The following is a 27,043-nucleotide window of genomic DNA, read 5'->3' on the forward strand; positions in this document are numbered from 1 at the left end:
TTTTACCCATTCACTCACACATTCACACACCGATGGCGGGGGCAACCATGCAAGGTGCCAACCTGCTCATCGGGAGCAAATTACGGGTTAAGTGTCTTGCTCAAGGACACATCGACACGCTGCCCGGGAGGAGCGGGAATCGAACCGGGAACCTCCGGATTGCCAGACGACTGCTCTACCTCCCGAACCACTGTCTGTAGGCTAACATTACATTACTGTGTAGTGTACCACATGTCTGTAGGCTAACGTTACTGTGTACCACATGTCGGTCTGTAGGCTAACATTACTGAGTACCACGTGTCTGTAGGTGAATGTTATTGTGTGTTCTGAACCACTGGCACCAAAACACAAGAGACGTTGCATTGAATGTTTATGTAGTTCTCTTTCTCTTTCCGACATGGCAGCCTGTAACCATTGGTAACCACTTTCAAAAGAAAATGTCTCATTTCTGTGCAGTGGTACTGTACAGCATACAGGAGTGAAATGCTTACCGTCTTGGCTCCTCTGCCTTGTAGAAGCCAATCAATGAAATAGACAAAAAGGAGAACAGAAACATAGAAATAGCATTAAAAAAAAACAGCAGAAACACAATCAAATTGCACTATTTTACAATATTCACAGTGTGGATATAATGTGTACAAAGTGGCAATGAAACAGTGATAGAGTAGCTCTAGACTATAACATAACACTCACAGCATGGGTGTAGTGTGTGCAAAGCAGCTCAGAAACAACTAGTAGCACCAAGTTATTATATCATAATCACAGTATAATAATCACTGTACAGGTGTAGTGTGTGCAGGTGGCAGCAGAGACACAGTACATTTCACTAAGTAAGTCGTATAATCACGGTATCACCTTGGCTTATAGTCACACTTATACACCTGCACCATGTAACCCATAACTCTGTATGATAGCATGTACAATAATGCTGTATATACACATTTATTTTTACTGTATATATATGTATCCACTTCTGTCTGTATATACCTGCCTTTTGCATATAATCCTTTTTACATACTGTATACTATATCTGTACATATCCCTTACCTACTATTAAGTTATACCGCTGGCCAGTATGACTTACTACTACCATAGTTTATTTATACCTGTATCACTGTACATATTCACTACAACTATGTATACATCTGATTAGCACTAGTATTACTCAGTAGTACTCATTTATATATTTCATATCCAGTTTAATCACCTGTATATCATATATTTATATTGTACTTTAGTGTTAGATTTGCAATCTGGTTGGATGCCAAACTTATTTTCGCTGTACTGTATTTGTGATGTATGATGACAATCTATTTTAATCTGATCTGATCTAACTGACTCAGTACCACCGACCTATGGAGGCAGACAGGCAGCAGGCCGTCTGGTTCTGTTTATGGTTTAACTGACGAGGAAACATATTTAAACGAACTAACATTAACTAGATACTGTAACGGTTTCTTGACCGTCTCATAAACACAACAAAGACACGTAATAATAACATAAAACACAACATTTATCGGACATAAGGAAATGTCCAAATGTGTTTACCTTCCTCTTCCTGCTTCAGCTCAGTCGGGACCCCGCTAAGAGGAGTCCGCTGCGATGCCAGAAGACATTCCGCTATTTTTAGTTAATCTCTTTTGTTTTACGAGTACGGTTCACGGTTGGCATCCAATAAATTGCATTACTTACCACCACCTACTATATACAAGTACAAGTACAGTATAACGAACGCCCTACCCAAAGCTGTAAAGGAATGTGAATCACTACCCACCTTCAAAACACTCTCAAAGAACACCTACGGGAGACTGCAATTCGAAACTGGCCCCTACAAATGTCCTAACCCAGTTGTACAATAAAGACCAAGCATGGCTTTGTCAGTATTCCAATGTACAGTGCCCCCCCCCCCCCCCACACACACACCTCCAATCATGTACAGCCCCACCCAACCCCACCTACCCAACCTCCTCCAATGTACAGTTTCTATGTCAAATGTAATGTCAGTATTCCAATGTACAGTGTGTGTCCCCTACCCAACCCCCCCCCCCCCCAATGTACAGCCCCACCCCACCTACCCAACCTCCTCCAATGCACAGTTTCTATGTCAAATGTATATACACTCTTTTTCTGGATTTTTTTAGTATCACAAACAGTACTGTATTTGAAAATCTGGTATGTCATAAATGTATAGATGTAGCAGTACTGTCTATCTGTATGTCGTGTGTGTCATATGATGAATTGAAAATGGGGGACCCTGATGGAAACAAGACGAAAGTCTTTCTCAGGTCTACATCCTCTAACAATTGTATGTATTGAGCTGTACTGTACTGTACCCATTCTGCAATCTGTTAATAAACTTTTCAATCAATCAATCAATCAATCAATCAATCAATCAATCAATCAATCAATCAATCAATCAATCAATCAATCAGGTTTGGCATCCAAAACCAGTGTGCAAATGTAACAGTAAATGTACAGGTGATTAATGGATATAAAATATCTTAAATTAGTGCTACTGAGTAATAGTGCTAATCGGATGTATACATAGAGTTGTAGTATTGTTATGAATATTTACTAAGTAATGTTATGACGTAAACTCCATGATCAAAACTGCAAAAAAAAATTTCATCAATGACAAAACCGAGGAAAACAAAAATAAACCACGTGAACTTTGGAAATTACTCAACAATCAACTAGGCTGCAGTAAAAAACTCAAAACCAGGTTCTCAAACATAAACATAAAGACGGACAACACGCTCATCACAGACAAGCTGGATGTAGCCAATTACTTAAACACTTTCTTCACAAACATAGCCACAACACTGGTAAACAAACTACCCTCCCACTCAGGGCAGTATGGGGTAGAACACATAGTAGCATACTACATGAACCTAGGCGTCCACAAAGACGACTTCAAACTGGAAATAGTAACTACAGATGAGGTACTCAAAAAACTGAGCGCCCTCCAACCAAACAAGGCCACTGGCCATGACAACATCCCCTCCAAATTCCTCAGAGACTCAGCAGCAGCCATCACCCCAGTCATCACACACATAATAAACCTCTCCATAAAACAGGGACACGTCCCCAAGGACTTCAAAATTGCGAGAGTAACACCCCTGCACAAAAAGGGCAGCAAATTAGACCCGGGTAACTACCGCCCTGTTTCTATCCTTACATCCATCTCGAAAGTCATGGAAAAAATAGTATACGAACAGATCGAAAAATACCTCGCGGAAAAAAATCTAATCTACGAATTCCAATCTGGCTTCAGAACATCCCACTCCACTGACACATGCCTTCTCTACTTGAACGACCACATCAAACAAGAGGTGGACGCGGGCAAATACTGCGGCATGGTCATGCTGGACCTACAAAAGGCCTTCGACACTGTCAATCACACCATTCTGATTGACAAGCTAAAAGCAATTGGTTTTGATAGTTTATCAGTGAGCTGGATACAATCCTACCTGGAGGGGAGGGAACAGATGGTGGAAGTAAACGGTACCCTATCCCCCCCCCTCACAGTGAGCTGTGGTGTTCCACAAGGAAGCATACTAGGACCGCTACTATTCCTAATTTATGCAAATGACATGTCGTCAGCTTGTGACTGCAACTTGTTCCTGTTTGCGGACGACTCAGCCCTGCTGGTCTCTGACAAGAACAAGTTACAGGTTGAAAAAGCCCTCAGCTCGGAACTAGGCAAAATCTGCATATGGCTCGCCGACAACAAACTATCATTACACATGGGCAAAACAGAGTCCATTCTCTTCGGTTCAAATAACAAACTCAGCAAGACTGACGACTTCTCGGTTACAGTGGGTGACAATATTGTCACAAGGAAAGATGAAATTACCTACCTGGGTTCCATCCTAGAGGCTAATCTTTCCTGTGACAAAATGGCATCCAATGTAATAAAAAAAGTCAACCAACGAACGCGATTCTTGTACCGGATCTCCTCTCTGGTAAACAAGAATACCCTGAAGACTCTAGCAGGAGCACTCATTCAAGGGTACTACGACTATGCTTGCACCTCATGGTACCAAAGCACCTCAAAGGCACTAAAAAACAAATTACAAACATCTCAAAACAAGCTAGTCAGACTACTACTTGACCTGACTCCTAGAACCCACCTCACCCCTGCCCACTTTGACAACCTAGGATGGCTTAGAGTAGACGACAGAGTACAGCAACTTGCAATGGGCCTGGTCTACAAGATACACTACGCGACCAAGGTACCCATGTACATGTCAAAATACTTCCCAAAGGTCAGTGAATACCACGATCACAACACCAGAGGGAGCTCCACAAATCATGTAAAACCCAGATTCGGCTCAAACAAGGGACTAAACACGTTTCGCAATTATGCCACATCAATGTGGAACGCCCTGCCTAAAGCTGTAAAGGAATGTGAATCACTACCCACCTTCAAAAACACTCTCAAAAAACACCTACGTGAGACTGCAATTCGAAACTGGCCCCTACAAATGTCCTAACCTAGTTGTACAGTAAATGACCAAGTAAGGCTTTGTCAACATTCCAATGTACAGTGTAAAATGTGTGTGTGTCCCCTACCCAACCCCCCCCCCCCCCCCCCCCCCCCACCTCCAATGTACAGCCCTCACCCAACCCACCCAACCCCACCCCACCAACCTCCTCCAATGTACAGTTTCTACGCCAAATGTATATACACTCCTTTTCTGGACACTTTTGTATCACAAACAGTACTGTATTTGCAAATCTGATATGTCATAAATGTATAGATGTAGCAGTACTATCTATCTGTATGTCATGTATGTCATATATGTTATGATGAATTGAAAATGGGGGACCCTGGTGGAAACAAGACGAAAGTCTTTCTCTGGTCTGCATCCCCTTAACAATTGTATGTATTGAGATGTACTGTACTGTACCCATTCTGCAATCTGTTAATAAACTTTTCAATCAATCAATCAATAGATCATCAACGGAACGTGAACTACGTCATTACGCACGGCACGTTAACGGTGGTCACTACGTCATTACGCGCGGCACGTTAACGGTATTCACTACGTCATTACGCACGGCACGTTACGGCGTTCACGTCATTACGCCCGGTACGTTAACGGTGTTCACTACGTCACGTTACTTCACGCTGCCGATTAGAATTCTGACCAAGATGTCGGCAACAATGATGCGGTTCGGACAGCAGCAGCAGGTTTCCTCTCGAAGTGACATGATGGTACCGGACTGGGCCGGCCAGGAAGTCAGCACTGGAGTAAGTTCTAGTCCGTGTAGACCCGGACCTGGTCTGGGTGAAGGTTTAGACCCCGGGGAAGGTTCTGCTGGAGAGCTGAGCTAAGCTAGCAGGCAGAGTGAGACAGCACTTCTCCCGCTGGAGGACTGAGCTAACGTCAGTGTCCATCATGTGTCACGTTGTTTATAAACGCAACTACAACCCAACTGACTATCATTGATAACTAACGAGCCTACTGTACTGACTGTACTGACTGTAACGTACCGTTAGCTAATACTGTACTTGTCTGGGGCTGGTGGTGGTCGAGCCATTGCTCGTCTGATGATGTAGTCTTTTGGAAGCTCGCTACCGTTCATTTAGCTCCTCGGTAATTGTTGCAATGTAACTGCATTATCTTTACTTTATATTTTACATGAATGATGCAAGTGCAACACATTAAATGTATCTTCTCTCTCTCTCCCCTCTCTCTTCTCCCCTCTCTCTCTCTTCTCCTCTCTCTCTCAGACTACCATCATGGCAGTAGAGTATGATGGAGGAGTGGTGATGGGAGCTGATTCCCGTACTACTACTGGGTGAGACTGTAGCCCCTTTAAAGAGAGATCATCCTGCATTAAAGTAGCTTTACTAAATGCCTGCATCAGAGGTGTGACGCATATAAAGACCATTTCAGATCAAGGTTCACAACCAGACTGGATGCAACATACAAAAGTATTGCAAGATGTCTGTAAACACTCTCTAGGGCTCTATCCTAGAGGCAAATCTTTCCTGTGAAAAAATGGCAAAATTATGTAATTAAAACAAGTCAACAAACGAACACGATTCTTGTACCGGATCTCCTCTCTGGTAAGCAAGAATACCCTGAAGACTCTTAACAGGAGCACTCATCAAGGGTACTACGACTATGCTTGCACCTCATGGTACCAAAGCACATCAAAGGCACTAAAAACAAGACTACAAACATCACAAAACAAACTGGTCAGACTACTGCTTGACCTTACTCCTAAAACCCACCTCACCAGAGAGAGTACAGCAACTTGCAATGGGCCTGGTCTACAAGATACACTACACCACTAAGATACCCATGTACCTGTCGAAATACTTCCCAAAGGTCAGTGAATTCCACGATCACAACACCAGAGGGAGCTCCACAAATCATGTTCAACCCAGATTTGTCTCAAACAAGGGACTAAACACGTTTTGCAATTATGCCACAACAATGTGGAACGCCCTACCCACAGCTGTAAAGGAATGTTAATCACTACCCACCTTCAAAACCACTCTCAAAGAGCACCTACGGGAGGCTGCAATTCTAAACTGGCCCCTGTAAATTTCGAGGTCTGCATCTCTGGTCTGCATCCCCTTAACAATAGACCTATCGCTAAGCCACGCCCCCTTTGAAAACTGACACAGAGCCGACCGTGAATGACTCTCGTTGACGATGGCGGCAAGCAGCCCCTTTCCTGACTGTGATGCAGCCTTGCTTCACAGTCACGAAAGGGGCTAGGCCGCTGGAGATTTACCACAGCAGGTAATAGACCTGTTTTTTAAAGATAACACAAATATTTCATCTAGAAGCAGACGGAGAGGGTTACAATATGCAGTGGAAAAGTACGTTCATGAGATACACATTTACCTTAGACCTCCATGGTGATGCAAGCATTAGCTATAGATAACGTCTCAGGCATTACTTACAGTTGACTTGATTGAAGATTACAAGAACTATGACGATAATCCATGATTACTACTATTGCTGATACATTTAGTTTAGTGGTCCAACGCAGTATACGAGCTAGACCCGACAGTTGTGTCACTAGTCACTAGAATGAGGAAAAAAGTGAGAGCTGTCACTTGCCAACAATCCTCCTCCATAAAGGGGTGAGACGTCAGAGAATGGTATGCTGCACATTCTAGTGTACATCAGGTCAAATGATTGATTACACTAACTATAAATGTATAGTGATAGAGACCAAAGTAAAAATACCTAATAATAAAATAGACCTAATGGCGACAGTGGCTTGGGAGTAGAGCAGTCGTCTGGTAATCTGGAGGTTCCCGGTTTGATTCTCGCTCCTCCCGGGCAGCGTGTCGAAGTGTCCTTGATGAGCAGGTTGGCACCTTGCATGGTTGCCTCCACCGTCGGTGTGTGAGTGAATGGGTAAGATGTGAGAAACAAATTGTAAAGCGCTTTGGATAAAAGCGCTATATAAATACAGCCATTTACCATTTACCAAAATACCTGTAAATCACAGTAAATGGGTACAGGTCAGGACATAGCTTTTCTTATAACACTAAGTATAAGTTATATTTAATATAAATATAAATAAATGCATATACAACACATTCTCAAGATAGATCACTCTGATTAGAAAAGAAAACCCACAACTAAAGTGTACATAAATAGCCACTATTTTTAATATATACAATAAATATACATGGATTTACAGTTAAACAAATGGATGTACGATATAAACTGGAATAGCGAACAATATCATGTGTTGTTGTGATGCATCTATGGTAATTTAACATTATATTCTTCTAGTACCTCCATTATGGATTAATAGCCTGGTCTGTTGACATTGGGAGCGATGGGCCTAAGTAAGTAAGTAGTGTCAGGGATAAAACGAAAAGTCCAGGACTTATTTACTGTTTACATCGTTGTCCCTGTTGTTACTGGTTTCAAGTGGCACTATGGCATCTGAAGTGCATCGAGCATTCTTAGTGCATGTAGTTAGAGCTGCCGCGGTATCGGTATTACCGCGGTATCGCTGTTACATCATGCCCACCGCAGCGTTGGGCTGAATACCGGCATCACCGCTGTTTTTTATTATATTATCATTATTATTACGCTCTCGTTGGGCTTGCGGCTCTGCAGATATTCCCTACTTCTCTGTCGAGATTCCAAGCGACCCTATTGGGTACCAGAAAAGTCACATGAAACACTGCAGACCACTGATTGGTCAGAAGAGATACGCGTCACATGCTTGGAGCATCTTGCAGTGCGTTTACTTCCTGAATCTCAGCCATCACAACACGGCTAATAGTACGTTAGCTCCCACCGGAGACCGGAGTGGATTACCGACGCCGTCGCTCCTCAGGGAACGAGGCATAATGATTTTACTGCAACGAAATGTTATAATAAAAGCCCTTCGTTCTATACACTTGTCTGATTGAAAACTTTATTAACAGACCGCAGAATGGGTACAACTCGGCACGCTCTGAGCAAAGAAAGGAACGTAGATATTAATTGAGTAACGCTTGCCTTGCTATGTGGTCCGGTAAATACGAACGTGTAACTATACTAACGTTAATGCCACAAATCGAATACCTTTGTAATCATAAGTAGTAACGTTATAATAATAATAAGAAGAAAGGGTCGGGGGGGTAACCGGCGGGCGCGACACCGAGGGGAGACTTCGAATCCGTGTTTCACTTTTAATAACGAATGCGTGCATGCCGAATCCCAAACAATATTCATGCTGCAAAGTCATCCTCTAAAGATAGACATTTAGACTAGAGGCAGGCTATATGCTATATAAAGAGTAGACTACAAAAAAAATGCATTCAAACTTTTTTTTTGTGTGTGTGCGGTAATACCGCGGCGGTAGGAAATATTTTGCAAATGTGTGCGGTAAGGAAAACATCAATACCGCGGCAGCTCTACATGTAGTAGTATTCATAGTATTCCTTGTTGGTCATCATTTCCACTGTTATGCACCTGGCTTGCGGTAACGTTGCTGACGTTATGATGCAGAAAGCTAACCTTATGATACAGAAGGCTCACGTTATGATGCAGAAAGCTAACCTTATGATACAGAAGGCTCACGTTATGATGCAGAAAGCTAACCTTATGATGCAGAAATATCTGCGGTATCGTTACATGTTGGCAGCTGGGCTGTATATACGATAGCTAGTTCGCAGTCAAAGTCAAACGTTGGCAAACTAATAGTTTGGTCTACGTTTCTAATACATGCCGTCAAATATTATGTCTTTATGAATTGACCTTACCTTTGAGCAAACATAAGTGTCCTTGGTAATGGTCTTCACATTCAGTTGTGTATGTGGTCGACGACACAACATAATCCATCGCTTGCATTTCTCTAGTTTTCGTTTGGGCTTCGGGAAAGGTATGAAATATACTCCTCCATCCAGTCTTTCAGGGTACCTGGTGTCCGAATTACAGGTACCCCACGCACAGCGTTTCACCATCGGATATTAGGTAGATAATAACATATAAACTGAACTCTTACACAGTGGTTTTGATCACAGCCGTCTGGTTTGATGCAGCCCACAAATGGCTTTTCTGGTGTTGACCGAGTTTTCTGCAGCGAAGATTTTTGCTGTGATATGATTGGACAAATTCTATTTTGGGGTGTGGTTTAGCGACAGGTCTATTGTGTGTATTGAGCCATACTGTATTGTACCCATTCTGCAATCTGTTAATAAAATGTCCAATCAATCAAACTCTTAACGTTCTAAGAAGGTTGTTATTCTCTCCCTGATTCGCTGCTTTTATCTCCACTCCTTCATATATTGTAGCTTATTTGAACTCCCTTTGTGCTTAAAATAAAAGGTTTTATATGACAAGCCACATCTCCAAAATGATCTTGGGGACATTCCTATAAAGGACCCACAGCTATTGCTCATGAAATTATAAGCTGCTGTTTGAATGACGGGAGGGAAATGCTCACATGAAGATAACAAACTATCCAGAGTACTTTTAATGTGGCTTACTGCGCAGGCAGGAGACTGGAGCAGGAGTTTGTCTGTTTCAGCAGGAGACTGGAGCAGGAGTTTGTCTGTTTCAGCAGGAGACTGGAGCAGGAGTTTGTCTGTTTCAGCAGGAGACTGGAGCAGGAGTTTGTCTGTTTCAGCAGGAGACTGGAGCAGGAGTTTGTCTGTTTCAGCAGGAGACTGGAGCAGGAGTTTGTCTGTTTCAGCAGGAGACTGGAGCAGGAGTTTGTCTGTTTCAGCAGGAGACTGGAGCAGGAGTTTGTCTGTTTCAGCAGGAGACTGGAGCATGAGTTTGTCTGTTTCAGCAGGAGACTGGAGCAGGAGTTTGTCTGACTGCAGGCAGGAGACTGGAGCAGGAGTCGCACTAGCTGAGGGAAATGTAGTGAATTAGACATGTATAACTAAGGATGTCGAGTTCAGACGTGGTTTCTCTTGGCTCGGGGTTCTCAGCAGTATATTCCTTATCAATTGAAAGTTTGAAACCCGGCCAGCAGTATGATTTCTCAGGCCTGATGGCTCTGAGGAGGGTTCATCGAAAATGGCTATTGGGCAACACACTTCAATCAACACACTGCAACCAACAACGGTTTATTGAGCCATCTTAATGCTTCAGTCATGTTGAAATTGGAGCTGTCTTTAACTTATAGAGGTCAGTGTGTCTATCCTTTTTCTTTTATTTTTAAGATTTATTTTGAGCATTTTTACAGCTTTTCGGGTCAGACATGACCGACAGAGAGCAGAGCGAGAGGAAGGTCAGGAGGAGATGTGGGGAAAGACATGCGGCAAATGTACGTCCACCGTCCGGGCTCGGGAGACAAACCCGGGTCGACCGCGTAGGTCTCCAGTGCAGTAACGTGGTGCGCCGCCCTGCGTGTCTATCCTTTAACCTTCGGTGCTTTGCTAAATGTGTTGCGCTAGAACCTGTTACCTGGTACTATTCTGTAGCATGGCTTGCATACAGTATAGCTGCTGCTGGAGGGAGAGCAGCGAGGAGGAGTCGGGGCTGAGAGGGAGAGCAGCGAGGAGGAGGCGGGGCTGAGAGGGAGAGCAGCGAGGAGGAGGCGGGGCTGAGAGGGAGAGCAGCGAGGAGGAGGCGGGGCTGAGGCGTTTTTTTTTTCCTAGTCGCATTTCTCGGAGACGCTCTCTGATTGGCCGACGCCTGTTTCTACACTGGTTAAGCTTAGGCACTCTTTCGAAGTTGGTTAAGGTTAGAGTTTGTCTTAGAGCATGGCGATAGAATGCCAGGTAGTTTGCAGGCTGTTCGATGCGGAAATGGGCAAAGACACAGCTCGTCACGCGATTAAGAAAACATGTCAGTGGCCAATCAGAGAGCGTCTCCGAGAAATGCGGCTAGGAAAAAAAATAACAACGTGGGGCTGAGGGGGAGGCTTATAGCTTATCCGCAACAGTAAGTTACTTCCGGGGTAGGCCTGATTGGCCCCGACAGGCACGTGACGCGCAACTTTCGCTGCCGCGCGGCACGCTCCGCAGAGCGGAGCGGCAGAGCTTGCGGAATTACGTAACCGTCCAAATCAGCCATGACTTTCATTCGGCGCTTCAGCTCACCTGGCAGAGCGGCGGTCCTGCGATACTGCGGTCCGTTGTTGACGAGTTCGAATCCCATCAAATCTTTTTTTTTTAACGTGATTTTTTTTTTTACGTGTATTCTTTCGCCGGTTAAGGTTAGGCATGGTTAAGGTTAAGGTTAGGCATTGTTTCGGAGTTGGTTAAGGTTAGAACGGTTAAGTTTAGGCGCTGTTAAGGAGCTGGTTATGGTTAGAGTTTGTGTTAGAGAATGGCAATATTCTTTCTATGGTTAAGGTTAGGCATGGTTAAGGTTAAGGTTAGGCATTGTTTCGGAGTTGGTTAAGGTTAGAACGGTTAAGTTTAGGCGCTGTTAAGGAGCTGGTTAAGGTTAGAGTTTGTGTTAGAGAATGGCAATAGACAGCCTATTTCCGCGCGACAGCTCTCAGCAGCCTCGTTGCGCGTCCTGAGTTTGCCGCGTCACGTGCCTGTCGGGGCCAATCAGGCCTACCCCGGAAGTAACTTACTGTTGCGGAACAGGTACAGGCGAGGGGGAGAGCAGCGAGGAGGAGGTGGGGCTAAGAGGGAGATCCAGGGTTCGTACGGGTGCTGGAAATCCTTGAAAATGCTTGTATTTCAATGTGCTGTTTTCAAGGTTTTAAATGTGCTTGAATTGTGTATAAAGTGCCGGAAAGTTATTGAAATTGTAATTGCACTTTATACTTTAATAATAAATCGCTATCTGACTGAATAGTTTTGTTTTTAGACAAAGAAATAAAATAAGTCGGAGCGACTCGCAAGCCTATTTTTGCTTTCGCCTTTCACGCAAAATGAAATGTGGCTCGGCTCTACCCGTAGTGTTTTTACCTGTGCCATCTGAGAACAGCGCGCGTGTGTGTGGTCAAAATGCCGGGAGGCTGCCGTTTTAATGAGCTCTGGCTCGGAGATATCAAATATAATTCATGGTTAAAAAGAGGAGAACATCCTCGAGTAGCCGTGTGCAAAATATGCAGAAAGGATTTTTACCATGTGGGAGTCTGCACGTTCGAGCCACGTTGAAAGGTGAGCCACTGAGCCATGGGTGTTATTAACGTGTATCGGCCTGGCTCGCCAGGTAACTAAGTTCGAGACTACAAGTGCTCCACACCTGTCTCCGTAAATGTTTGTTATAAAAATACCACTTCAATAATCGAAATAGTCAAGTAACAGGCAGAATACACTATTGGAATTACAAACTCGTGTTTACCGGACTCTGTTTTTCACCGCAGTGTTATAGCATGTAGCATAGCTTAACGTTAGGCAAATCAACGTTAGCTAATTTCCTTTCATGTATTTCAAAACATGAAAACTTGTTGTGTATTGAAATGGTATTTTATTTTTATAACAGAACATTTACGGAGACTGGTGTGGAACTGGTGTGGAGCAGTTGTAGGTTGGAACGTGTATGTCGAATGTTATGATGAATTGAAAATGCGGCACCCTGATGTAAACAAGACGAAAGTATTTCTCTGGTCTGCATCCATTTAACAATTGTGTGTATTGAGCCATAGTCATCATCAAATGTGACGAGCCAGGCCAATTTTAGCATGTTTATTTATGGAATATGCAATCTAACAGCTAACGTGAACTTTACAGTTAATTACATGGATACTAATGTTAAGGTAGTTAGTTCATTCCAGGCCATCATTAGGCTCTAAAATTCATAGGCATTAGATGTCAACATTAAACAATAAACACTCTTAAAGTTAAGTGCAACCAGTGAGATTAAATTAATAAAACACTTTGTTTTATTTATAACATGCTGCTCCTTTTTATTTAGGGAAGAAGCATCAAATTCTGATGAAAGCACGTCTAAATCCAGGTCCTGCATTAGTGGATTATTTCCAGCAGACAAGCAATGCATCAAGCAGCACAGCTACATCCACATCAACAACCAGCAGTGTAGTGAGAGCCAGAGCAGCCAGTGGAGTAGCTTGCAGTGGAGTTGATTAATTGATTGATTGAAAACTTTATTAACAGATTGCAGAATGGGTACAATACAGTACGGCTCAATACACATAATTGTTAAGGGGATGCAGACCAGAGAAAGACTTTCGTCTTGTTTACATCAGGGTCCCCCATTTTCAATTCATCATGACATTTATGACATACAGATATACAGTATGTTACTGCATAACAGATCGGCTCAGCCAGGTTATATATGATGCCAAGTCTACATAATTTTGGTTGTTTAGCACAATAACATCTGATCTAATGTGATGGAAGAAGTGAAATAATCATTTTGAGTAAATATTTAATTTACCACAGCCGCATAAGATGCTGGAAAATCTTGAAAATGTACCTTGAAAATGCTTGAAAAGTGCTTGCATTTTGCCTTGGAAAAGGTGTACAAACCCTGGAGATCAGCGAGGAGGAGGCAGGGCTGAGAGGGAGAGCAGCGAGGAGGATGCGGGGCTGAGAGGGAGAGCAGCGAGGAGGAGGCGGGGCTGAGAGGGAGAGCAGTGAGGAGGAGGCGGGGCTGAGAGGGAGAGCAGCGAGGAGGAGGCGGGGCTGAAAGGGAGAGCAGTGAGGAGGAGGCGGGGCTGAGAGGGAGAGCAGTGAGGAGGAGGCGGGGCTGAGAGGGAGAGCAGTGAGGAGGAGACGCGGCTGAGAGGGAGAGCAGTGAGGAGGAGGTGGGGCTGAGAGGGAGAGCAGTGAGGAGGCGGGGCTGAGAGGGAGAGCAGCGAGGAGGAGGCGTGGCTGCTCCATGTGGGCAGCTGTGTGTGTGTACATAGGCGTGTTTTCGAGATTGATTTCGGCTCGCCTCGAAAATAGACGAGTAGACGAGTGCAGCCGGGGGAGGAGTCAGAACGTCGGACACTTCAGATTTGACGACAGCCTGCTCGTCTAGTCTCGCATGGCAGATACGCGTTCACGTTACCACACAGACATACACACCTGTCCAGCTCATTATAATGCGATGGCCGTGTGCAAAATTAGATTAGATTCAAATGTACAGCACACCATATACTGCTATAGTGGAATATACTATTCATAATCCATAATGTATACCATCTTGTTGCGCGCTCCTGGCCACTGCAGCGCGCACGCAGACACAACACACACAGACTGCTGAATAATTCTGTTTTGCATCATATATATACTGTATATTGAGACAAAACAGAATTATATATATACAGTATTGAGGCAAAACAGACGACGCGTGTGTGCAGGATACAGTATCAGATCAGCTGCTGCATCGTTAATGAACTATAGATTTATATGGAATTCGTTAATCTATCTAGCGATTGGGTTAACTGAGAGCCAGATTGCTTAGAGGAGTACTGTATAGAGCGGTAATGCTCAGATTGCTCATTGAGTCATGACTATAAATGCAAAACGTAATTGTATTTATTATCGTTATAATTATTTAATTCCGATGATAGAAACAGTCCGTCTGTAGAATCGACTTGAAGAAGCAATCACCATTTGTTCAGGGGGGTTGATATATTGTTATTTTGATATAAACTCCGACAGCATTCATTACTCTGATAAAAAAATAATTTGGTGTCTGACAGCTTGAAGTTCATCATGAACTCCTGTAGTTCACCCAAACTCCTGTATTCAATAATAATAATAAATATATCTGATAGACGGGACCCGTACTGTATTGTACCCATTCTGCAATCGGTTAATAAAGTTTTCAATCAATCAAAGGTCTCATAACTTCCTCTTGTGGGCGTGGCTGGTGGTGACAACCAGGTGACAACTTTTCTGAGCCAATAGGCGATTTGCGCAACGACAGCAAGTCGTTCCCCATCATGGATTTGCGTGGAGCAGTCGGGTGAGAGGTACTGTGGAGCCTCGCTCTGAAGGCTGTGCGTGGCTCGCTCCCGCGAGAGTTCCTCGCCTCGTGAGATTTCCAGAGCAAGTCGGACAACATTCTAACAGTCATGCAACGCGCTTGGCGAGGCCGTAGTAAAACCTGCGCAGATCTGCGTCCGCCTCGCCAATCTCGAACACGCCTCATGTTACTGCATCAGTATAAAGTAACATGTTCTCTCTCTCTCTAGGGCCTACATAGCAAACAGAGTAACAGACAAGCTGACCCCAATCCATGACCGCATCTTCTGCTGCAGGTTGGTCAGACCTCCTCCACTCTTCTCATCCTCTTCTCTCTCCTCCCCTCTTATCCTCTCCTCCTCCCCTCCTTTTATCCTCTTCTCTTCTCTCCTCCCCTCTTATCCTCTTCTCTCTCCTCCCCTCCTCTTATCCTCTTCTCTATCCTCTCTTATCCTCTTCTCTATCCTCTCTTATCCTCTTCTCTCTCCTCTCCTCCTCCTCCCTTCTCTTCTCTCTCTCCTCTTATCCTCTCCTCTTATTCTCTTCTCTCTTCTCCCCTCCCCTATTATACTCTTCTCTCTCCTCTCCTCCTCCCTTCTCTTCTCTCTCTCCTCTTATCCTCTCCTCTTATTCTCTTCTCTCCTCTTCTCTTCTCCCCTCCCCTATTATACTCTTCTCTCCTCTCCTCATCTCTTCTTATTCTCTTATACCCACCTATTATATTCTCTCCTCTTATTCTCTTTTCGCTCTTCTCCCTCCTCTTAGTTTCATGCTTGTCTGGTTCACTATTATAGTTTATGTTTGATTGACAGGTCTGGATCAGCTGCTGATACTCAGGCCATCGCTGATGTGGTGACCTACCAGCTGGGCTTCCATAGGTACACACACACACATACACACACACATTACAATGTGTCCTGTTATAGATGAACATCACTACAATGTTACAATGTATCTTGTAGGGCTGACCTTCGAAGCTTTTTTTGGCAATCGAAGCTTCGGGGGCCGAGCTTCGATTTTAATTTGAAGCTTCGAGAGAGAGAGATTTTTTTTTTTTATTATCGAACGATTAAGCTTCGAAGTATTTAAGACGGCCCTAGTATCCTGTTATAGATGAGCATCACAACAATGTATCCTGTTATAGATTAACATAACAACAACGTTACAATGTATCCTGTTATAGATGAACATCACAAGACGTCATGGTCGGATGATCTAACGGAACGTAGACCAATCTCGGTCACACTCTTTGTCTGTAGACCAAATTCGGCTTTTAATAAGGTATGGGCAGGTTAAACACCTTTTTTTGTTGGTAAATCTGTTCCATCATTTCCGACCTACAAACAACTCTTATGTTGTGTAGACGTTCGTGTAGATGTGGTGGGCGCTAACGTTACATTTGTTCGACACGACACACAAGAGTAATAATTATTTGTGTCGTGTCATCATCACTGAGCACACTGAGCACACATTAGGACCAAATGTAACGTTAGCGCCCACCACATCTACACGAACGTCTACACAACATAAGAGTTGTTTGTAGGTCGGAAATGATGGAACAGATTTACCAACAAAAATAGGTGTTTAACCTGCCCATACCTTATTAAAAGCGAAAGTATAGACGCAGCACGGATAACTTGTGCTTCCATTCAAACAGACGGCAACAGTGCAACATACGTGACGTCAAGTCTCGCTCGCGTGAGACTTCCTCTCTAGATACTCTACCTGGCCAGGGTACTCCTGGGTCCTAGTGCCCCCCCCCAGTTACACTATATGTCATGCCCATGTATTTTATATGTTAATAAAATTGCATTTATCTTTAGTCCTAATTCTGTCACTGTTTGATGTCACAAAGAAGCGTGTATCCGAAAGCTGCCTACAACATTTGTAACATGTGATGAAAAAGTAAACAAATAATTAACTGTATTAGACATTTGTTAATGATGAATAGGCTTCACTTCAGATTGGCCCCCACGATAGCATCTGCAAATGATTTATAAATGTTTTATGAATGTCTTAACAAATCATTTGTTGAACATGAAAAATAAATGGAGATACACTATAGTCGTTTTTTCATATCCATTTTTCAAAGCATCTACAAATGTGTTACTACACATTAAACAACATTATTTAATGATGAACAAACCAAGTACAAACAATGTTGATAATGAGTTATAAATAATGTAGAACTAATCTGTAAATGTTATACAAATATAGTTATAAATGATTTAATAATCAATTATGAATGTATATAAATGGTTTGTTCATGATTAGTTCATTATCTACAAATACCTTATAAATGTATTATAACAGGGTGTTATTATAAAGTGCTACCCATTTATCACCTAGTTCACAGGTCAGCACCGGATTAGAAAAAACGTGATCTGAACAGCGTTAAACTATTAATGCGACCTGAATATAGTGACCGAGAATGGTCACCTAATTATCTTAACAAAAGTGCATCATTAGCATTATGTTTGTTGTCTAAAGGGGAACATAATGGTACAATTTAAGATTTTAAGGTTATCCGTATATAAAGGACAAATAAAACATTGTTAATTTGTAAGAAACCTCAGTGAAAACGGTGCAGGGTAAGTTATATTCGCTGTTGTTATGAAAATGTGATAGAATCCTATAAAAATGGGGACGCATTTGGTCACTGTGACGTTAAATGGTGTGACTGTCAGCTAGCACGTCCTATAGCTGAAGATGTTGAGTGAATATCTTCATATTTCATCAAGACTGAGCTAGCAAAGCGTTTGGTGTTGAGAGGCAGTATTTATTCTCAGTCAAAACACAGTGTGGAGCCAGTAGGTCTGGTAATGTGAGACCAGGCTGTGAAAACCTAACATACCCACCAAGAGTTTTAAGCTGTTAGCAGTGAAAGAGTCTGAGGTTAGAAAGGGGTAATTAGCTCCCTGTGTGTGTATCTCTCTCTCTCTCTAGTATTGAGTTGGATGAGCCCCCATTGGTGGAGACAGCTGCCAATCTGTTCAAGGCCAGCTGCTATAGGTACAGAGAGGAGCTGTCTGCTGGGATCATTGTGGCTGGATGGGACAAGAGACGAGGAGGACAGGTATTTTCTCTTCTTCTCCTCTTCTCTCTCCTCATCTTCCTTCTCGCTATTCCCCTCCTCTATCTGCTCTGTCCTTTCCTCTTCTCTTTCTCCTTGTCTCTATCTTGCTCTGTCTCTCTAGGTGTACTCTGTACCTATTGGAGGTATGTTGGCGAGACTCTAGGTGTACTCTGTACCTATTGGAGGTACAGGGCTCCAGACTAACTTTTTACATTGGTTGCACCAGTGCGCCTAACTTTTTCATTTAGGTGCACCAGCACATCATTTAGGTGCACCCAAACATTTTCACAGCGCCTCTTGCCGCTGCAATAATACATTTTAAGCGTTACCGTTACCTTTTTTTGTCAGTTCCCATACACATTAGTAATTTATTAATATGTTGTGTAAATTATTGTAAACAGGAATAAAAGGTACAGATAAATGTTTTTTCTTTATTTAAATCACAAACAAGAAATTGTCATATGACACACAGCAGGTCTTAAAGTTCAGACAAATGGCTTTCAAACTAATTGTCTCACAAAATTCCACTGGAGCTTAAAAATTTAAATAAGATTGCAATAACCTCAATTGTTTAGAAGAAGGGGGGAACAGTGCTGTGCTTGACTTGGCAGCATAGACTCCTATGAAAAAATAACATTGTATTACAGTTAGCAAAGTCCAATCCTTCACTTTTTTATGTCTATTTTAACACATTCAGCTCAGCTCCAGTAGCCTAAATCCAGGTTGTATGTCTATTACTCATTATTATTATTATTATTATTACTCAACATTAAAACAGAAAATTATATTGAAAAAATAAAACGTAATAATAACAGATTCCATAGTTAGGGCCCTATATGCTTATTGCATCTACCGGTATTTGAATAGCCTAATTATTTAAATGTGTTGCTTGTCTTATTTCTGCTTAAACTGGAGTTATTATATAATAACATTGCTGTACCTTTTGCATGTGCGTGCTCCACCTCGATGTGGCCAATTAGGATATTGATAGGTCTCCCATTGCGCAATATAATGCGGCTGTAGACGAGCTCGCACTCCTTTGCAGAGACGTCTGTATCTCCGTCGATCATGAAGCTCATGTAGATGTTCTCCGTGATCTGAAGGGACGTCTTTTTTAATGTCTGCAATCACTCCTATGAACTGGGCACAGGCAGTGTCGTTGCTGTACGTCGGGTTGACGTTTAAGCCGTTTTTTTTTCATTAGGTTGATCTGCGAATTTAGTAAACGCCAGCTCTTCTTTTGCGATATTATAAGCAGTGTTTTTGATTTTCATTTCTTCCTCCTCGCTTTTTCTATTTGCCGCCGTCTGGCGCTGAAATGCTTCGTGGAGAGGCACTGTTGATGTGCTGGCAACACACCTGTCACGACACAGTATGTGTTTTTTGGAGACACTATGCTTTTCTAATGTTTCTATTCTGAATGTTGATGATCTGACAGCAAAGCAGTACTGCCAGCCATATAGGCCTGCCACGATAACAAATTTTGCTGGGCGATTAATTGCCCCCGAAAATATCGCGATAAGCGATATTATTGCGACCGGTTAGAGAATTTTTTTTTGAGAAATTTATTTCCCAAAACTTTTATTTTGAAGCCCACCGCTCCGTCTTTTCCGGTGTTTTAGACTTTTATTTTGAAGCCCACCGACCGGACCGGAAGTATTGTTGTGATTATCCTAGCTTGCTGATGCTGCTGGTAGATCGACATGCTGCTGGTGGACTGGGGCCAGCTAACGTTAGCTTGCTGATGCTACTACTACTTCGACATGCTGCTAATGGGCTGGGGCCAGCTAACGTTAGCTTGCTGATGCTGCTGGTAGATCGACATGCTGCTAGTGGACTGGGGCCAGCTAACGTTAGCTTGCTGATGCTACTAGTAGATCGACATGAGCTAATGATAAAACAAATGTTGAGATTGTTGGTGAACAACTAACTTTAAGTTAGTTTTAACGTTAGCTACTAACGTTAAAACGCTAACGTTACACTACAAATAACGCTACTTGGTTAAAAGGAGCAACACTATTGAGAAATGTAGTTAAGCTATGTGGTGTTGCCCCACGGAGCTCCTGTGCTGTGCTCTCTGCTCTGTAGTAAAGCCAGCGGCCCGCCTCCCAACACGGACAGTGACTGACAAGGGGCACTGGTTCCGCCTCATTAAAACAAACGCGCAAATAGCAATTAATCGCGCCCGTCAAAATCATTGCATTAATTTTAATTATCGCGGCAATTAATCGATTTATTGCTTATCGCGGCAGGCCTACAGCCATATTAGGACCACACTCCTTGCAATACATGCAAACCATACTGTTTGTCGCTTTATCGTAGTGGAGCCAGGGAAATTGAACCAGCCATTCCTCCCGAAAGATATATATTTTGGTTTCAGGTTTCACAGTGGTGCAGTGGCGTCATTCAGTGAATAACGATCAGAGCCAATCAGAGGCAGATCAGGGCTGGTCTTTGCATAATGCACGTGTTAACTTAGAACCAATCAAAGGCAGAGATTTTTTTTTTTTTTTATAGAACGCACATGGCCGGGAAAAAGACGCTACACACACACACACACACAGACCTGCTGGGAGGTGCACCAGTGCGACAAGGGAAAACATCCAGTCGCACTGCGCTGATATTTGGTCGTAAAATGCTACCAAAACGGGCGCACCCTGGAGCCCTGAGGTATGTTGGTGAAACTCTGTCTCTCTAGGTCAGGGGTCTCAAACTCAATTTACCTGGGGGCCGCTGGAGGTAGAGTCTGGGTGAGGCTGGGCGAGGCTGGACCGCATCAAATATTCCACAAAAAAAGGGTTTCAAGTATTCCAAAAAAAAAGTACAACTGATCCAATCTTCTCACAAACTCACTAAAACCTCACAAACACCAGCAACTGAGCATTCTCAGTGGTGTCAGTGGACTCATCCACAGCTATGGAAATGCACTAAATTTTTTTTTATTCTATCACAAAGCTGTTTAATCAAATCATCAGCCAGTATTTCGGTTATTCTGGTTGCTGTGCTATCTGAGGAGGATTTGCTTTTGTTTGCCTTCAAACATGGTCTCCATCACTTCAGTCATACATTATTTTATTATGGCTTCTTGTGTTTAGCCAACACCCATGCCACTGAGTAAGGACTTGGTTGATTTTTCTCGTTGTGACATAGCTTTAACAATAATTCTGCTTGCAGCTTGATTTGATTTGATATTTTCATTCCATTTATTTTTGTGGTTCTTGGCACTGAATTTTGAGGAAAGGCTGCATCAAAATAACTGTTGTTTCGTAGTGGCGTTTCAAATTGCCACTCTTCACAAGAGCTACTAGGGGTGGGAATCGCCAGAGACCTCACGATATGATACTATCGCGATATTTGTGTCCCGATACTAAATATATCGCGATACACTGAGTATTGCGAAAAAACTTTTTTCTTTTTTGATCAAATTTAATTTATTACCTTTTTTCAACTGCAAAGTAAAACGTTGTCAACATGTTTTATCTAATAAAATAAAGTTCAGTCTGTTCATCTCACTTCAATCATTTTTATTGCAGAACATGGTATTTTCTCAAGCAGACAGATGTAAACACTGTAATCTGTGTTGCATGTACCTGACAAACTGAACTGTTTGTATTAGTCATATTCCAACTTAACTGAATGCATGTGTGTGTGGACTACTGTACTATTACAGGTATTGAAATGAACAATGCAACTTCCGTATACTTTTATTTTTTTTATTAACACTTTGACTGCCGGAAAACGCTTAAAAGCGTCATTCCCGGCCATGCTCAAGTTGCCGAGGACGCTTTACAGCGTCTTTAATATCAATATTTCAAAAATCTGGGATCGGATTCATATTTCCCCTCCGCTGGCCTGAGATCCACCAGGAGGACCCACTGAGCTCTCTGGCGGTTCAGGAGCGCCATCTGGTGGCCGATCGGCGCAATCGCTTAACAGGAAGTGCCGTAGAGGTTGTGCTGGTCGGCCGTATTACTTCCGGGCACTCGCTATAGGTCCCGGGACTCGATCTCGACACACTACATAGCGATCGATTGCCAATAACTCGATAAACAACATGATTTGGACGTATATACCATTATACAAGCTGGAGATGGACCGGGTAAATCGACATCCCATAATGGTAAAATTTCTACTCTATGATGATCGCCCAATGGCGCGCGGAGACTGGGGTGAGTTTTAGCGTGTAAAATTACCGTCTTCGATACTAACTGCTATTATCAACATTTGACCCACATTAGATGATTGGTATAACGCTGCCCACGGAATTATAAACGCCCCCTAGCCCATCCGGTCAACATCAGATGACGTGTAGTAACTTCTAGAAGTACGTCTAGTTGGAATTTTTTATATCGCGCTGATTGCCATAAAACTGTATTGCATCATCAATATAATGTATTTGGGGCTATAGATCACGTTCTGGAGAAAGCTGCAGAAAGAGATGAAAACATACTTATACATTAGACCATACTTTACTATGAATATGTGAATGAAAAAGTTTAACGTTGCTACACAATGAACAATACATATAGGACTTTGAATGGGCCCTAATAATGGCAATGTAGCAATAGAATTTAAAAAGTTATAGCCCTGCAAAGAAGGGGACTTTCTCTATAGACAAATAGAGCCGGCAACCTACGGTTAATAATGAATTTAACCCATGGCACCCAAAGTGTTAATAATTAAATATCGATACTTGGCGTCCCTGTATTGATACAGTATTGCCACGCAAAGTATCGCGATACTACTACGTATCGATTTTTTTCCCCACCCCAAGAGCTACCATTACTTGGCATATTAGGCACATTGGTTTGGTGCTGGGAGGATGCACGCATATTTTTCAGTCCATTCAGCATGAGCATGCCATATTTTTCTACTAACTGCCTGCTGGCGAAACTAGGCTACTAGCTACATTTATCTCACGGAGATACTGTAAAACTGGGAACGAGGTTACTAGCTACAGTACCTGCAGATTAGACTACCTGTAGATGCGCTGTCAACTCTCGCTCTGACTCGGACCCGCTGAAAGAGACAACTCATTCCGTGAAAACCCGCCCTACTCTGCTCTGATTCGCAGACTGTGGGTGGGGGGGAGAAACGCTGACGGGACGCTGAATGTGATTGGACCAGAGTAGACAGACACAGACAGGCAGAGCACTGCTTGCAGAGGAGACCGGAGAATTTCGAGGATGCCTGCCATACGCACGCACTGGATATATTTCCCTTCCACTTGGTATCACTCCAGAATCACGTTTCAACCAAGTCACTAACGTAACGTTGCTGTCATGAGCCTGCGCTATGGTAGCCTACAAGTCATAAAATAAATAAAACGTCCAACTCGCACACTCTGCAACAAGTTGCGCGCGGGCCGCTCTAACACTAAACTTTGATGGCAAGTAGGGGGCCGCAAAATATCATCCAGCGGGCCGCAATTGGGCCGTGAGTTTGAGACCCCTGCTCTAGGTGTACTCTGTACCTATTGGAGGTATGTTGGTGAACTTTCTAGTGCCCCTTTTCCACTGCATGGTACCTACTCAACTCTACTCTACTGTCTTTTCGGTTTTCCATTGCCAAAAGTTGCGGATAGTACCTGGAACCCGGTCCTTTTTTAGTCCCTGCTCTGTCGAGGTTCCAAGCGGGTAGAAGTGGTACCAAAAAAGTGACGTGAAACACTGCAGACCACTGATTGGTCAGAAGAGAGAAGCGTCACACGTTGGAACGTCTGCACAAAAACAGAAAGCCGCCATCTTTAATGCCTCGCATAGGATTTCTTTATTTGTTTGCAGCAGGAACAAGTGCAATAAACAAAAAAGGATACATTCACTGTGTATTCTGCCTCATTTATTGATGAAACAAAACCAACATCAACACAATTTACCACCGAGCGGAGAGTTTACTCTCACAAAAAGATCGCTGATTTGTTAGCTTATGTGATTGCGTTTTACCATTAGCATTTGGCTAGCGTACATAGCGTGCACAGATCAATATAACTCGCTATTGATTGTTTGTACTAGTAACGCTAATGCTAGTAGAATAGACACAACGTGAGGTAATCATCATCCATTTTAAACCGGTTATTACCTAATGCTAACGTTAACGTTAGTAGAATAGACACGAGCGGTAGTGTTAAAGTTAGTAGAATAGACACGAGAGGAAGCATTAACGTTAGCAGAATAGACACGAGAGGTAATGTTAATGTTAGCGGAATAGACACACCGAGAGTGGTTAATGTTGTGATTGATTGATTGAAAACTGTTTTCTCTGGCTTGCTCCAATCCCTCACGGACATAGCTATGCTCACGGAGCTCTCATGCTGTACACCAGCGGCCCCGCCTCCCCACACGGAGACAAACTGAGTACTACCTGCAGTGGAAAAGGAACGAAGTACCAGGTACCTAAAGCGAGTAGAGTAGGGTAGAGTCGAGTAGGTACTATGCAATGGAAAAGAGGCATAGGATTTCTTTATTTGTTTGCAGCAGGAACAAGTGCAATAAACAAAAAAGGATACATTCACTGTGTATTCTGCCTCATTTATTGATGAAACAAAACCAACATCAACACAATTTACCACCGAGCGGAGAGTTTACTCTCACAAAAAGATCGCTGATTTGTTAGCTTATGTGATTGCGTTTTACCATTAGCATTTGGCTAGCGTACATAGCGTGCACAGATCAATATAACTCGCTATTGATTGTTTGTACTAGTAACGCTAATGCTAGTAGAATAGACACAACGTGAGGTAATCATCATCCATTTTAAACCGGTTATTACCTAATGCTAACGTTAACGTTAGTAGAATAGACACGAGCGGTAGTGTTAAAGTTAGTAGAATAGACACGAGAGGAAGCATTAACGTTAGCAGAATAGACACGAGAGGTAATGTTAGCGGAATAGACACACCGAGAGTGGTTAATGTTGTGATTGATTGATTGAAAACTGTTTTCTCTGGCTTGCTCCAATCCCTCACGGACATAGCTATGCTCACGGAGCTCTCATGCTGTACACCAGCGGCCCCGCCTCCCCACACGGAGACAAACTGAGTACTACCTGCAGTGGAAAAGGAACGAAGTACCAGGTACCTAAAGCGAGTAGAGTAGGGTAGAGTCGAGTAGGTACTATGCAATGGAAAAGAGGCATAGGTCTACTCTGTACCTATTGGAGGTATGTTGGTGAGACTCTCTCTCTGTCTCTCTCTCGCTCCCTAGGTGTACTCTGTACCTATTGGAGGTATGTTGGTGAGACAGCCGGTCTCTATTGGAGGCAGTGGCAGCACCTACATTTATGGGTTCATGGACTCCAACTACAAGCCTTCCATGACCAAAGAACAATGTCTGGAGCTCACCACTGCTGGTAAGAGAGACCATTAAAAGTGTCTTAGTAACTATGGAAGCATCGGTGTTCCTTATGTTTCTCCAAAGATTATACTACCGTAATTTTCGCACTATAAGCCACACCTGAATATAAGCCGCAGCAGCTAAATTGAATGATGTGTACATACCGGTATATAAGCCGCACTGGACTATAAGCCGCAGGTGTTTTAATGTTTAATTACCATATGTAATTAGCATTGGGACACAATACTGTCGGACAAATAACAAGAATTAACTCATTTACAAGTTGTATAAAGTTTAGCAAATAAGGGAACAGATAAATAACATTTCAATGCAGTCAAAAAAGCAATATTTAGATTTTTACATTTTCGGTTTTGGTCACGTCGAGTCACATATAAGCCGCACCGTTATATAAGCCGCAGGGTCGAAAAATGGGGGGGAAAGGCGTGGCTTATAGTCCGAAGATTATACTACATATACACTACATTATGCTGTAGTGACCCAAGATAACATCTTTCTGAGATCCTCTGTTCTAATGTGTTCTCGTGTTTCTCTCCGTTTGTCTCGGTCTGTCCGTCTCTGTCCGTCTGTCCTCTCTCTTTCTCCCTCTACCTGTTCTTCTGCCTGTCTCTCCTTAGCTGTGGCCTTGGCGATGGAGAGAGATGGCTCTAGTGGAGGTGTGATCAGACTGGCTGCCATCTCTGAGACCGGAGTGGAGAGACAAGTTGTACTGGGCGACAAGATCCCCAAGTTCTCTACTCACTGAAGACGCACGCACACACACACACGCCCGTAAACACGTTTTTCAGATATCGTTATGTTGGCGTGTTTCCATGTTGACATGTTTGAGATTTGTAATAAAAGACAGGTGTTGATTGAAGTCATGTTTCTGTGTCGTCTGTAACCTAGTGGTCAAACTGAGCTCTGTGCTGCAGTTGTGATTCTATACACCATATTATCTATCACAGTAATACATCTTGAGTACCATATCTATCACAGTAATACATCCGAGTACCATATCTATCACAGTAATACATCTTGAGTACCATATCTATCACAGTAATACATCTTGAGTACCATATTATCTATCACAGTAATACATCTTGAGTACCATATTATCTATCACAGTAATACATCTTGAGTACCATTATCTATCACAGTAATACATCTTGAGTACCATATCTATCACAGAAATGCATCCCTCTTTCTGCTAATCATTGGAATTATTAGCATTTTGTGTGTATATTTTCGAGGTGGTTTTTAAGTTGTATAAAGGTAAGACAGATGTATAGATGATCTATAGCATAGGGCTAGGAGGTACATAGA

General features: G+C 42.9%; 2 protein-coding genes across 2 annotated transcripts in view; one reads left to right on the forward strand and one right to left on the reverse strand.

The window, feature by feature from the left end:
• The window catches only part of trappc1 (trafficking protein particle complex subunit 1), a 32,377-nt gene extending 30,786 nt beyond the window's left edge, over window positions 1-1,591 (reverse strand). Inside the window, exons 1-2 of the mRNA XM_084315841.1 lie at window positions 1,549-1,591; window positions 492-508 (exon numbers count right to left, since the gene is read on the reverse strand). The gene's annotated coding sequence lies outside the window, so the exon portion shown is untranslated. The remainder of the gene's footprint in view (window positions 1-491; window positions 509-1,548) is intronic.
• A 3,514-nt stretch (window positions 1,592-5,105) lies between these two features.
• psmb6 (proteasome 20S subunit beta 6) lies at window positions 5,106-26,597 on the forward strand. The gene is made up of 7 exons (XM_084315830.1): window positions 5,106-5,257; window positions 5,741-5,808; window positions 15,544-15,609; window positions 16,126-16,191; window positions 18,260-18,389; window positions 25,592-25,736; window positions 26,356-26,597. Exons 1-7 carry the CDS (start codon window positions 5,159-5,161, stop codon window positions 26,481-26,483), a joined length of 702 nt encoding a protein of 233 aa, XP_084171956.1. The 5' UTR covers window positions 5,106-5,158; the 3' UTR covers window positions 26,484-26,597.
• The last annotated feature ends 446 nt before the right edge of the window (window positions 26,598-27,043 follow it).

This window comes from Notolepis coatsorum (genome assembly GCF_963971535.1).
Source record: "Notolepis coatsorum genome assembly, chromosome: 1".
NCBI lineage: Eukaryota > Metazoa > Chordata > Actinopteri > Aulopiformes > Paralepididae > Notolepis > Notolepis coatsorum.